The 15,592-nt window shown below is 39.8% G+C and overlaps 1 protein-coding gene across 1 annotated transcript in view; it reads left to right on the top strand.

Annotated features, from left to right (window-relative positions):
• The window catches only part of LOC145395688 (monocarboxylate transporter 10-like), an 81,731-nt gene that overhangs the window by 63,742 nt on the left and 2,397 nt on the right, over positions 1–15,592 (top strand). Inside the window, exons 6-8 of the mRNA XM_080269240.1 lie at positions 1,418–1,643; positions 2,230–2,345; positions 3,004–3,109. Coding sequence (XP_080125366.1) covers positions 1,418–1,643; positions 2,230–2,345; positions 3,004–3,109 — 448 coding nt within the window. The remainder of the gene's footprint in view (positions 1–1,417; positions 1,644–2,229; positions 2,346–3,003; positions 3,110–15,592) is intronic.

Genomic DNA, 15,592 nt, shown 5'->3' with positions numbered 1-15,592 from the left:
ATTGAAACAGGGATGTGTCATGTCTCCATGGTTGTTCAGTCTGTATATGGATGGGGCAGTAAGAGATACAAGGTAGGGCAGTGGATGTTGGAGTAGTGCTAATGAGAGAGGGCAGCACTTGGAAACTTCCTGTACTGTACTGTTGTTTGCAGATAATACTGTATTGTTAAGTGAAGACAAAGGGGAACTGCAAGGCTTGGTTAATGATTTTGGGAGAGTGTAAGAAATCGAATCTAAAGGTGAATGTAAGGAAGACTAAAATTATAGCCTTCAAGAGAAATGAAGTCACTGAATTTACAGTGAGGTTGGATGTTGGGGAAATGGAAACTGTTAGTTCATTTAAGTACTTGGGTAGTGTGTTGAGTAAGGATGGAAGATTGGAGGATGAAGTGTTTGAAAGGGTACAACAAGGAAGAAAAGTTGCTGGTTCTTTGAAAGCAGTGATAAGAAATAGGAAAGTGAGCATGGAAGTAAAAAAAATCACCGCATAATAATATTGTGATACCAACTTTTAACGTATGGAAGTTGAAACTTGGACCTTGTTGGGAGGACACAAGTCAAGAGTGAGAGCAGTGGAGATGAGGGATTTGAGAGGCGCGTGTGGAGTCACATGGAGAGACAGACTGACAAATGAGAAAATGAAGGAACATTGTGGTGTGGATGTGGATGTGATAAAAAGCTTAAAGAGAAATACATTGAGGTAGTTTGGCCGTGTGGAGAGGATGGGGCGCAGGAGACTAACGAGGAGAGTGTATGTGAGTGAGGTGGAGGGGAGGCTGAGGATGAGATGGAGGGATGGAGTGGAGAGGTATATGAGAGAGGGGAGGTATAAGCTGGTGGGAGGGCAGTGAAATGGTAAGGGACAGGGTGACTTGGAGGCAGTTTGTTTTTGGCCACCCCATATGGATTTAAGACATTTGGCAATAGATAGATAGAGAGTACCTGTACATAAATTTTTCATTCAAGTGATAGTGTTTTTTTTTTTTTTTATCCCTTATACCTTGTAGACCAAAGAATTGCATACAGAAACTAAATCCTGAAAATAGAAAGTAATGACAGATGTAACACAGTAAGTATATTCAGTCATTTGATTGTTTCGTTCTTCTCCATCGGAACACTGATGATGCACCTAGTATTGGCTAGATACTTTGGGATGATTTGATGATGACTGTCACCTAATGGCGGCTTTCCATGCTACTTGATCTCTGGCAGCCTCCCTTTTCAGTCCCTTATCCCTGAGGTGACACTCTTTGACCTTGTTCCAGGTCTTTTTTGGTCTGCCTCTTGCAACCGCAACCCCAGTGTTAACATTTCTCACTTTCTACACCCAGCTAAAATAATAATGATATGATGATGGTGATGATGATGATGACCACAGCAGTTCCAGCTCATCTTTACATGTATACCTTTTTTCCAGATTTCATTCTTCTGCATCGGTACTTTGACAATCCTGTTAACATTGGCTGGACACTTTGGTGTATTCATTGCTATTGTGCTGGGTATGGGGCTGTTTGATGGCTGCTTCATCTCGCTGTTGGGGCCTGTTGCCTTTGACCTGGTGGGACATGTTGGAGCATCGCAAGCCATTGGGTGTCTCCTGGCCATGTGCTCCATACCTCTCACCTGTGGACCAGCCATAGCTGGTTAGTCTTAGTTATTTGTTTGACTGCGATAGAGAAGGGTAGTTTCCACTAGCAGAAAGATTTAAAGTAATTCTTCATTAACTGTTCCAGAAGGTTTTTTTTTTTAAGTCTTTTCTTGCAATAAAATCCAAAGTAAGTTAAGGAAGAATTTGACTATAATAGTTCCATTGCCGCCTATAAAGCTGATTTGCCAGTTTACCTCAGTTTATGGAACTAAATTTAAACAGTATAGCAAGGTATTGTAAAATCCATCTCTAACATGTAATAAGGATTTTATTTTACAGCTTATTAGTCACAGCACTTTCAGTTCAGCTGTTCCTTTGTCATTTGTGTTGAGGCTTTTTGTGGAGTGATTCTTTCTCAAATGCACTTGCAAAAGTTGCCACCTCCAGACACTTTTATTCAGCTTTAGGAAGGTCTGTTGTAATGAAGGGCTTAATTAAGGCTGTAGCTAAACAATCCACTCTAAAAGAAATAGCCTAAGGTGGATAAGTTTATTTGAAGATGGCAAAAACTAGATAATAAATACCATCATTGTGTGGAAGGGGTTAATAGGATAATGACACGTTTCAATTAACATTGACAGGTGCGTTATTTGATAAGCTTGGGAGTTACACGATACCCTTTGTGTGTGCTGGCATCCCACCCATAGTGGGCTCCTTTGTCCTCTTCTCCATCAGCTGCGTCAAGGCTCCCCCGAAGGTCAGTACTTACTGTTTTGTTGTATGCTTTTTTTAACATGACACCTGGTAATCTGGTGGTAGAACTCTCATATTAGAACAGGATATGGCTTACACACCATGGCTTGCTGAGTCTTCGAGGTGACCAGAGTTTTTCTACTACCAGGGCCATGGGTTGGTCTCGTCGCTTAAATCATGTGGACTGCATTAACGTAGCCTCTTGTCCCTTTGCAAGAAAGGGAGGCAAAATGGGTTTTTTTTTTTTTTTTTTTTTTTTTTTTTTTTTAAAGATAGCTAACTCCAATTAGTTCAGTTCATGGCCAGGTGTAGTGATATTGGACTGATTGTAGTTTTTTTTTTTTTTTTTTTTTTTTTTCAACCCTCAATTCATGGCCAGGTATCCTCTAGTCAGATTGGTGGGTTTTGATATTACCATACTGTACATAATTTTTCCTCTTACGTGACAAGATTCTTAACTCCTTTCAACTAAGTTAAATACCGTATGTAGTCAGACTGTAGAGATGATTTGACTAGTAACCAGTAACTCCTTTCTTATTGCTCAAAAGGAGGATGGTGAATGGCAGAAGAGCAACATTAGTCTGCATTTCACTGGGTTCATATGCAGATGAACTTGCATTGCAGCTACAGGTGTGTGGAGGTAATTTTTATTTTTGTTGCAGGGAGCGCCCGGGTCGCCGGTGAGGGAGGCAGGGGGAGAGAAGCAAAACAATGCCACCGCTAGCACTGTTGTTGAAGACCCCAGGGAGACGCACAAACTTATGGCAGGTGAGCTACACCTTCACTGCATTCTTTTCTTGCATCTGTATATAGTTTCCCCATTTCCTAACTTTTTTTTTAAACTATTGATAGCAAATACTAATACCCAATCCCATACAAGGCCTTCAGTGCAACAAGGGTAAAGGCATAATGTTAAAAGTTTGGGAAAAATCACCTGAAAAATGCCCAAAATGTATATCAGTCATCAATACTTTTGGCTTGTGTTATATCTTTTAGGTTGTACATGATGGAAAAGAAAAACATGAATTACATTTTTCCCAAAACTTTGAATACTTTGTTGTATTGAACTCTTCATATTACCTTTTGTGAGGTGTAGGGCCAGGAAACCATTTACAGTGCTGGGTGGTAACCATATAACCAACCCATATGTATTCCCTACATGTCAGCAAGTGGGTTAGCAGAGGGTTAGTGTCCCTCCCTGTAAAACAACTAACTCAAAGAGAAATGGCCTACCCATATGGATTATGACGTTTGGCCACGGACAGATAGACAGATAGATTGATAGAGGTGTAGGGATCCAATACTAGGCTAATGCAGTCCTGAATATTAATTCCTTGAACCGGCTGTCTTTTATTGGTATATTCTTGCTACCTCCAGATTATTTAATTCAGCGTAGGGGAGATCTCTTATACTGAAGGGGTAATTGAAAGCTATAGCCAGCCCTGTCAGATATGAAAATCTCTCACATACAGAATAAAATTATCTGGAGTTAGTAATGTTAAGAATAAAAAGATGCCATTGGACTGAAGGGGTTAAATGGTAGGTTATCAGATTATTACCCCTGGTAGCTTTACCCTACCTTATTGAAAAAACCATCACGGGTCTTTTTGAATCCATGTTTTTTATTTATTTATTTATTAATTTATTTTTTATAAATACATATTCTGATATGCAGCCCCTTACATCTTCAATTTCCCCCCCCCTTTATCAATAGACAATTTTACTCACATAAGAAGTACCTGATAGTGAAGGGATTATATATAATTAAACTCCATTAACCTGTATTGCCACCAGAAGCCCTCCGTAAGCTGAGTACAATTATCTGTCAGTAGCAATAATAAAGCAGGTAATATACAACTTAAGTAGTAGTAGTTGTTGTTGTTACTATCCCAGGTGTATCTGAATGTGAACCTGGTGAACTGTAGGCTGAAGTTGCTCTCCTCCTGCAGTCCATCATCCTCCTGTTAGGGGATAGGAGGGGTTTGTGGGATGTTTGTATATTGGTACTGCTGCGTGAAAGTGCCCCTCTCCAGCACCACACAGCTGTAGTGAAGTTTAAACAACCTAGGCTGTTGTAGAGTTGGGGCCTCTACAGGGCTGTGCACATGGGGGTGGGTTGGGGTTTAATTCCCCCATTTGGAAAGAGTGAAAAATTCAAATGAAAATAATACTAAAAATGCAACCCATTAGATTGATTATATCCTGGTAAGATTGTTACGAGATAGAAAAATAATAGAAAAAGTGTTAAAAAGTTCTGCAAAATAAAAGAAGTAACAAATTAAGAAGCTTCATGAAGGTCCTAGAATGTTTAGTTGCCGAAGAGAATAAATGGAAGGCCATTGAAAATTATGGAAGTTTGCAGATCGTAGTGGAAATTTCTAGAATGTTTCATAAGAGTATTTAATCGGTACTTTTGTGCAGAATGAGTTAGTTTACAGTCAGAAATCAGTGAGTGAGGAAGTCTTTTCTCTTATTTTTCCTGTGTTTTTTAGTGAAAGATGTCAAGTAAATGACCATTTATTTATTTATTTATTTTTTCAAGCTTCTGTAGAGTTCAGTATGTAAATTACCATGAGTTTGTACCCTTTCAGTACTTTAGTCAGTTACAGTACCTAAGTTTACTGTATTGTGTTAGTTTAGTGGGTATTTAAGGCACTCCAGTCGAATTGAGCTTGTGCAGGTTCACATCCAAGGGATGGTTGGGGTTTGTTGCTCACGTAATACCACTCACGGCTGAGTGAGGCTGGTCACCATCATCTTAAATGTCAGGACCAACTTGCCTAGCCCTGGCTTCTATGCTCCTCATGGGGCAACACAGGATTACATGATGCATGAATAAATGAAAGAAAGTGGATAAACTATATTATGACAATTTTTTTTTTTTCCCCCTCCCCCTTCAAAAATCCTAGTGCATGGCCCTGGGCCTCTACACCTCAGAAGGAGTAGTATGGGACATCCTTTACTTTTTTGGAGTTTTACCTTTGCTCTTACTGTACCTCGTCTTATAGTGCATCCTTCTTTTTTCTCCTATGGAGTTTTTGTTTTATTCCTAATGCTTGAGCCAAAATACTCTGAGTGAGAGACAGTGACATGATAATTCTTTTTATCAGTTTATTGCCTGCCTCTGTCTGCTAGTTGTTGCTGTGTGTCATTGGTTGATATCTCTTTAAGGTGAAGATTACAGGGAACGAGAGACTGTTTTGGCATCATACACCAGGAACAATCAGTGTTGTGTGAAACAGGATAGCAGAACTGGAATGGAAATGTATTGTAAGAACTTTTTTAGATAGATGATGATGACATAATACTTTTTAATCTAGGCACCACTGTAGGAGAAGAAATTTACAAACTATCTTTCATCATATGACACCCACATGGATGTACAGTATGATTGCTGCAGATTTTAACTTAAGTCCTGATATGTGAAAGTAGATATCTGAATCTGCAAGTGGATAACTTAAATACGTGTGTATGTTTTATACATTTAATCATAAGTAGCCTATAGTACCTCTATAATCCTCCCAGTAGGAATGATAGTTTTTTAAATAAATAAATGTGATTAGTTTTCTATTTGACCGTAAGTAAATTATTAGTACAAGATTAACCTAAGTTCCTTTTAATGCACAGTATATAAGTTATTTTTTTATTGCTGGTATGTATTAGACTACTGTAGTGCAGTTAATGCTAGTGTTTATCCAACTCTGTACTAATCTCTGTTTTAGCTTAATTACTGCTCTACTTTTAAGTCTTTTTCTTTCCCCGTTTCTGTTGTATGTGACGTGCTGCAGAGGAGAGGCAGAGTGAGGTGTAGAAGCAGAGAGGAGAGTGGAGGATGAAGTAGGGGTGAGGCCATATTTCTGATGCTCTTTTGTTTACTTTTGGGTCGCTAAGCTGATGTGGCTGCCTGTGTTGTTTACAATCTAGATACTGATCATACTAACTCACGCTTCACGGGTTGTGTTCCAGTGGGTTTAGGAGGCTTGTTCCTGCCTTTTCCATACAGTGGTTTATGCCTGAATATGACACACTGATATTCTCTTGTAATGAATTTGTTTATACAGACTTTGTTGGTATTGTACATACAGTTATTACCCAAATGCTTGAGTTGAAAAGCTGTACAAAAATGGAACATTTTTTATTTGTAGAAACATAATGATAACTGAGAAAAATTATGCAACCAGTAGCCCTACAGTTCCATGAATAGTGACTACAATGAAGCATTTTGTATTAGTACTTTGTAATCTGTTCCTATATGTTCCCCTCAAAACCTCCCTCCCCCCCCCACACACACAAAAAAAATATTTTGTGAGGGCACATAGTATCAACACCTCCCGTTGCATGAACAAATATTTTGGAAGTGGAGGGTTTAGAAAATCAGAGAGTTTGTACTGTATCAGCTCATTCATGTTGATTATATACATTTTTTTGTGTATATTAATTCATGATTCCTTCATATGTTTGTATTCAGCTGAGAAAGGACCTCGTGTATTGGAGTGATTAAAAGCAATGCATTAACTCCCTGACAACTAGATATCTGCCATCAAGCTGAAAAGAAATGTTTGGTGATGAGAAAAGATAAAAATTGCTGTCTTTGTACCTGATGGTTAAGAAAATACAACTAATATAAAAGAGAATATCGAAGTGTAGAATGCAAAATAAATACAAAAGAAAAAGGGCTTGTGAGGGCATAGCTTCATTTTCTCAAAACATGTAATCAATGAGAGGAAACAAGGCTTTTTTATTTATTTATTAATTTATTTTTTTCATGTATTGCTCAGATATTGAAGATAGGAATGATTAGTCTTTCTTCCCTGAGTGGTATTATGTAAGCGATAAAAATACATCAGCCACATTGTGCTTTGTTTCATTTTATCAATTACATGTTTTGAGTGAATGTACCTGTTCCCTTACAAAACCTCCAAAACCCAAGAGAATGCAGCCTCCAAAACACTGTAAATTGTAACTCGCTGACCAGGAGAGGTGAGAGCTGCTGACTGGCTTAGGGACGAAGACAACCGCTACTTATAAAAAATAAAACTGTTGGTGTGCTTGAAGATGTAATTGTTGCTCGTGTCTGGGGAAGTTGCTTGCTTGTGATATTAACCTGCAAAACTGTACTAAGGTATGGCCTTTATTCTGCTCAAACTGTCATTTTAACCCTGACAGCTTGAGGATGTCATTTATAGTTTATTCTTATTGCTACCAGATGACCTTCCTTAACCCCTTACCCGCGGGGATGGCTGGACCGCGCCGTGCCCCTCCCGCGGGAATAGCAGGAAATCTAGACAGTACATGATAAATTAGCTGCTTCCAGGTCAATGGAATTATGACAGCCTTTTCCCCCTTTTTTTTTTTTTTTTTTTTTTTAATTAATAGTATGAGAATAGGTCAGAAGGGACATTTCAGTGGGTAATGAACAGGGAAAATTAGCGACCAAGTGCACGTGGGGTGTTGTCAGGTGATAAATTAGCTACTTCATGGCCAATGGCAGTATCACTTAGCCTTTTCCCTTTTTTTTATATATATTTTTTAGTACAAGAATAGGGCATAGGGCACATTTCAATGGAAAAAGTGAATGGAAAAAACCGGCCGGGAGTTGCGTTGCTCGGCCGGGCTGTAGCTAGGTAGGGGAGGGGGTATGGCAGGGGAGGGGAAGAGGTGAGGCAAACACAGAAAAATGGCTAAATTGGTAACACTGGATGCAAGTACTAGTGGTATTAGCAGTGCTGCCTATAGCTACACACTAGCAGTACTGATAGATGATACGAGACCGCACTTGGAGGCCCGGACAATTTTAAAAATCTCCGGATCACAGAAGTGATGCCCCACGGTATGGTACTTATGTATCGAGCATCACGGTAGTGACGGCCCGCGGGTAAGGGGTTAATTTGGGATAGTCCCGTTGTTGTGGGTGAATTACTGTCTAATGTCTCCAGTTCAGACAGTCTCTCTTGAGCTCTATAAAATAGAATACCGTAGGAAAAGTATGTAAGTAAGGGGGTGTGAGTTTAGGAGAGGGTAGCTTGATGGCAGAGGATTAATGACATGGAAGTGATTCATTTGTGGACACTCCTTTTGGGTCTGAAAGGTTTTGCTGTGGGTAGGTAGGCATCATCATGTTAAAGGGACAGACTCGTCGTGATAACCTTGTTTACTCTGCTACTGCTAGATGATTTTATTCAGCTTGGGAGAGTTCTTTGGTAGTGAAGGTTTGAAAACACTTCATTAACTCCTTTGCTATGAGAGGTCTGCCTTGAGTTGAATAGAATTGGATGATGGTTGCAAGGTTAAAATTTTTAAGATGTCATTGAAATTAGTGTAACCCCAGGTTCATCTGAAATGTGAATCTGGTGGATTGCAGGCTGAACTCCTTTTCTTGAAGTGCATTGTCCTTTTGGTGAATAGGGTGGGAGTGGCAACATGTTCATATTACTGGACCGAGAACCCACCCAGCTATATTGGGGAGCCACCATGTGAAGGCATCCCCTCACCAGCGCCAGCCTGTGGTGACTAGAATTGGTTGATGGTAGTAAGAGTAAAATTTTAAAGATGTCATTGTATTGTATGGGTTAACATCTTCAAACTGATGATGTATAGTTCATTTTATTACTGCCATCTCCAGATGATTTATTCAGCTAAGGAGAGACCTTTTAAACTGGAGGGGTTAGATATAAGGTATAATTACCTTCTCAGCAAGGGGAGTCTCTTAAACTAAACAGTCACCTGGTAGCTGGAAAAGTAAACTCCAGTACAAATGACGTAATTGAATTTGGGGGTTAATTTTATGTGTATGTGAAGTTTAATGTTGCTTTAATTATGGGGTGGACATCACAAGGTTTGTATAAAGCCCCTTGGACAGGTGTACTTCACTTGTATAACCAATTTTGTGTTTCAGTATATGAAGTGGAGGACAAGACTTCAGCATGTGTACCAGTTATCATTTACCAAATTTACCTTTAATTAACCTGCAACCTATTATACATATAATTACTGTATAATAAAAATTGCATAGTAGTGTAGGGGATGGTTGCAAATCAGTGCATTTTTTTTAGTGTTTGCCAGAGGATTCAGTCACATTTCTGTGCAAGTATGTTTGTTGATAAATTAATCTTACTGTAGATTTGAATGAAGCAGTAGACATTAACCTACAGTATATAACATTTGCATCATTGTTTCCATGATGTATGATATTTGTATACAAATAGATGTTTATGCATTTATGGCATTCATGGATCTGGAAAAAGCATATGAAAGAGTAGATAAAGAAAGATTGTGGAAGGTTTTTTGCTTGTATGGTGAAGATGGTAAGCTGCTAGGTGCCATCAAGAGTTTTTGTGATGGTAGTGAGGCATGTGTAAGGGTAAAATGGACATCTAATTGAATGGTTCATGATCAGTGTGGCCATGTGACAAGGTTGTGTGATGTCCCCATGGTTGTTCAATCGTTTTCGTCGTTTTCGTTTTTAAAGGCTCCAACATGCTTGCATGTGTCGGCCTTGGTCACCTAATGGCGGCTCTCCATGCTGCACGATCCATTGCAGCCTCCCTGTTCAGTCCCTTAACCCTAAGGTCACACTTAATGACCTCGTCCCATGTCTTTCTCGGTCTACCCCTCATAACCCCACCCCCAATATTAACACTTCTCACCTTCCTCACCCAATTATCATCCCCCATCCTCTCCACATGTCCAAACCACCTCAATCTACCTCTCCTCATCACAACACCAATACACTCCAGTCCCATCCTACCTCTCAACTCTTCCATTGTAAACCTAGCCCCTCCAGGCCTTGGACGCAGGGACGCACTGCACATCCACCTAATCATTGTCATTTCTGTACGTCTGAGCCGGCGAATGTCTTCCTCCTTCACTGCCCAGGTCTCACTGCCATACAGCATTACACTCCTAACACACGCTGCATACAAAGACCCCTTAGCATGTAGGGAGAGCCCCCTCAATGTCAGGAGAGGCAAGAGCTCCCTGAACTTCTTCCAACCACTTCTCACCCTAGCCACAGAGCTAGCTCCAGCCCCACCTCCAGCACACAACATGTCTCCTAAATAACAAAACTCTTCCACACACTCAAGAGATTCACCAGCAAGTTCAATCCTTTCACGTCTGACAATCTCCACCTGCTCACCCCGGCACGCCGTACACATAAAATCAGCATTATCTCGCAGTCTACCTCTGATACCACTACATCTCTTATGCACCCATTTATCACACACACTGCACAAGATGGAATTACTTCCCACGGCCTTGTGGCAAACTGCACATGGCCACTCTCCCTCGTCTTTGACAGTACAGCCACCAACCCTAGATATCATCACTTTTGTTTTATCTGCATTTACCCTTAAACCCTTTTGCCCCATACCATCTCTCCACTTCCTAAACCTTTCCTCCGCCTCCCTTTCATTCTCTGCAATCAACACCAAATCATCAGCATACAACAACTCCCACGGGAGTCCGTTTCTAAAGTCACGTGAAAGGGCTTCAAGTACCATGATAAACAACATGGGACTCAAGACTGACCCCTGATGCACACCAGCATTCACGGAAAACTCATCACTCAAATCTCCATTCACTCTCACCTGGGTGTGAGCACCCACATACATGGCCATAACCACCCTAACCAGCCACTCCTCCAAGCCAAGCTTTCTCATTGCCCACTTCACCACCTCTCTAGGGACTCTGTCAAAGGCCTTTTCCAAATCAACAAAAACAAAATAAAGATCCCTTCTCCTACCAATATATTTTTCCTGAAGCTGTCGAACAATGAATATGGCATCAGTGGTCCCCCTACCAGGCATAAACCCAAACTGCATCTCATCAATATTCACTCTTTCTCTAATCATACCTTCTAAAACTCTCTCCATTACCTTCATTATCTGATCTAAAAGCTTTATACCTCTATAATTCCTTCTTTCCAGGGCATCACCCTTCCCTTTATACACATTTACAACTACACTCTTCAGCCAATCATCTGGGACAACACACTCATAAATAATCCTATTTATCAGGTCAGTGACTAAACTCACCCAATACTGTATATATATGGAATGGGGTGATGAGGGAACCGAAGTAAAAACACAAGTAATGGAGAGAGGGATGGTGTTGGTAATGAATGGTGATGGATGGAATATCTCAAATTTGTTGTATGTTGTTGATGCAGTTTTACTTACAAATGCCAGACAAGAGCTTGGTAGACTAGTGCAGAGTTTTGTAGATGTCTGTGAGTGTCATGCCTTGAAAGTAAATGTAGAAAAGAGTAAAGTGATGGTTATTGAGAGAGAAAGTGACTCCCAGTGCAATGTTACAGTGAATAGAGAGAGACTGGAATTGGTGAGAGAGTTCAAATACCTGGGTACAGTTATAGAAAAGAGAGGAAAATGTGCAAAAGAAGTGGAAAGTAGAGTGACACAAGGAAGGAAAGTAGCTGGTGCTATGAAGGCCTTGATAAGAAACAGAGGATTGAGTGTTGCAGCTGCATGAGGCTTACATGAAGGAGTGTTAGTGCCAACTTCAACATGTGAATGTGAGACTACGGTGTGGCATGAAAATGAAAAGTCAAGAGTAAGAGCAGTGGAGATGGGATAGCTGAGGAATGTATGCGGAGTACAGAGAGTGGATAGGATATGTAATAATGTGATCAGTGAAAGATGTGGAGTGAGGAAGTCTGTGGACACCAGAATCGAAGAGAGTGTATAGAGATGATGTGGTTATGTGGGGAGAATGGATGACAGTAGAGTAGTGAATAAGGTATGTCTTAGCGAATTTGAAGGAGGGAGTAGGTGAGGTAGGTCAAGAAAGTGGAGGGTTGTGGTGGATAAGTGTGTGAGGAAGAGAGGTATGGGAAATGTTGAGGCTAGGGAACTGACAAGAGCTTGAGCTGGCTGGATGAATTTTGTGCAAAGTGCATAACCAGGGGTTTGGCATCCCATTTTAACGTGACAGCATTCGGATAGGCTCTGTCAGACAGGTATATGTGAAGCTACAGAATGTGTTGAAAATTTTTTTGGCTTATTTGATGGAGCCAGGATTTCGAAGGCTTGAATGATGAGTGAATGGAAACGTTGCCCATTGGATTGGGCAGACTTCGGCTGCCTGGACGTTGCTACTCCTCACCCTGCCTTAGAGTGGGAAAGGAGGTCCGGATGATGATGATGGTAATGATGATAGATGCTAATACTATAACTGTATCACATGCTGACAGAACTGCATGGGCATATATTTTGAAATCTGAAATCAGAGTATGAGTATGATTAAAGTGAAGTGAATACATGAGACTCACAGATATTAATTGTAATGGGCTAAAGGGCATGGAAACGAGTACCCTGTATTTGAAGATATTCAACCATTTTGCCGTGTTGTAAACTGGTTGCTCCTGAATATGGCCCACAAGGGCTCTCTCCTAAGGGTGGCTGGGATTTATTGTTCAGACAATTCTGTTTGGTGGCTGATATTGATCCCTTCATCTTAAATATTTAGATTGAGTAAGCTAGCCCTGGGCCCCAATTTCCTGAAGGAGCAGTAAAGGCTTGATTGGTGGATAGATGGATAGGTGGATGGATGGTAAACAAAGATGGTCAAATTGAAGATGAACTGAATAATAAGGTGCAGCAAGGAAATAAACTTACAGTGATATTGCTGTGGAAATTAAGAAATCATTACATAAGAATATGGAATACTGGTGAATACCGAACAGGGCTTGAAGGATACAAGCTGAGGCTAAGGGCAGTAGAAACAAGTTACATAAGAAGTGGCCTTGAGTAACTTGGTGAATCAGATGGATAAATGAATTAATTCATGAGGCGTATGGTGTAAATGTTGATGTGATGGGAGGTATACAGAAAAGCCTTGGAAGATGTTTGAGAGTGAGGTGGTTGGAAGAAGAGGATGTGATATACCAAAGATGAGGTGGGAGGGCATTGTAGGGGGAATACTTTATGAGGAAGAGTGGCGTGCTGGAGAAGGAAATGCATCTGTTAAGACTATGTTCTTGGAATCTGTCAGGCAGTAAATCAACTGATATACTAAGCAGCTGCCAACTACTCAGTAGTATAATTTCTTTTCATCTGAAGTGTGTTTTAGCATTATAAATAATTTTAAGTTATCCACTGGTGCTGGAGAGGGATGCCTTTAGTTGTGGAGCCACTATAACCAGGCATCTTCTGCTGTCTGGTTACACAGACATCTTTTAACTCCCTACTGATCTCTTAAAAGGGAATGGTGAACTGTGGGAGGACAGCTTCAGCTGTCAGTCCATTGGGTGGATTCATGTCCAGTTATGCTTGTGTCAGCAGCAAAACACTCACTTAAAATGAAGGATCTAGCTTTCTTATATTAATGTTTTCGTTATAAGGTAGGGATACTCCATGAAAATGTTGAGGGTGAACAAGATATGACACTCAAGTGCATGTACACCCTCACCAAAAAGTACCCTAATAGTAGGAAATGATGGATGTAGATGAGCAGAACATACTTGTTATCTTGGTATGTTTGGCGTGCCTGAATGTGGAGTGGCACATTCTGAATCCACAGCACTGTTAAATGGTGCAGTAACCATTAGTGACAGGTACAAAAAAGGAGAACTAATTCAGATTCTCTGGGTATATAGTTCAAAACGTGTGGTGCTTGCAGCATTCAAATACCTTCTGGTGTGAATGTACCCCCGATAAAAAAAGTATCAGCACCCTGGGGTCAGATAAGATGTGAAATGCTTCATCTCTGGTTCAATCGATAGTGTTGGCATGCCTGTTTAATTAAGAAAAGTTGTTGATTTGTTATGTAATACTATGTTGCTATGACAGATCCAGCTGTATGTCTGTAAAATATAAGATAACGACACAAATGAAGGATACACAGCGAAATAACCGCAAGATTTCGTGTAAGTCATAGTCCGTGTATCATAATGTCTCACACTGAAAGGGTGCCGATACTTTTTTTATCGAGTGTAAATTATACATTTTATATACTGTATATTACCAGTAAGCACATTAAAGTTTTAAACCAGCTGCATACAGTACTAGCAGGTTAAATATTTACTTGACAGTGACCTAGAGTGTGTTAGTATGGTGGTGTAAGGTGGATGGTAGTATTGTATAGAGAATCAATAGGAGGAGAAAGTTATCATTGGTTTTCCCCTAAAGTTCAGCTTGCCTCCACAAACACATTGAGATGTTTCTCATTTAATCAACTTCATCTTTTCGAAGTTGTTGTCAGGGTTATTTCACCTGGTAATGGTAAGGTATATTGTCTGTTTTGAACTTGATGCATTTATTTCAGCCTTTATGATATGTTCCACATTGAGGTTTGGGTAGGTAGGTGTTATTTAATCTTTAGAATCACTTGAGATGGGGAAGATATTTTTCTTTAAAGGATGATGATTTGCATTATATTACACCTATATGGCACAATTTGAATATACCAACAACTGGTACTGTACTTAGAAGATCTAAAAGAGCGATTTGGAACAGTGTCTTGCATTTGTTGTAGCCCTGTTTGCTTATATGCTTTGCTATCCATTGAAAATATTACCATAAATTACCACAGATCATTGGAAGAGGCTAAAGATGATGTTCACCATTAAATTTGTTGTGGAGATCCTCTGCCTTCACAGATGCAATGCCATGTTGTTAAGATACCCCATCTTCTTATTGGATTCATATTCACTGTTTTGTAATGCTCTGTATCATGCTTTACTGTAGTCTTTTATTGTGTCATGTGGGCTGCTAGAAATCCAAAGAAATCACAGCTTTTTAAAACAGTGCTGTTATCAAGTCTAGAACATATTAATGGCACTGACATAATAGTTTTTATCTACTTGTGAGTATGCATGAATGAGATTCTGCTTGATAATATCTATAGCATTGTTACTGATCTTTGTTATATGCTCTGATGATGGATTAATTGTATAACTATACAGTACTATATACAGTGCTGTATTTTCAATGCTTTTTGTACACTTTTTGCAGCTTTTTAAGTACAAAGCTTATATACTGATGTTAGCTTTTATTGGTAATACATCATGCAGAGGACATAATGCAACACAGTGCACTCTGATCAAAGGCACAGTGCAGTAGTGTAATAAGAGATTTTATGTCGACTTCTCAGTCAGATAACATTCATTATTTCATTTTTGCTTCCTTCAGACAGTTTTATTCTGTGTAGGTGAGATTTTTCTGCCAAGAAGAGGAATAGATTAGCATTAATTAGCCCGTTCATCACTATGCATTTCACTTAAACTTAATAAAG

Source organism: Coenobita brevimanus, chromosome 4, assembly GCF_032717465.1.
Source record: "Coenobita brevimanus isolate Jiangsu-jjx chromosome 4, ASM3271746v2, whole genome shotgun sequence".
In the NCBI taxonomy this organism is placed as follows: Eukaryota; Metazoa; Arthropoda; class Malacostraca; order Decapoda; family Coenobitidae; genus Coenobita; species Coenobita brevimanus.
This window is presented reverse-complemented; position numbering and strand designations above follow the sequence as displayed.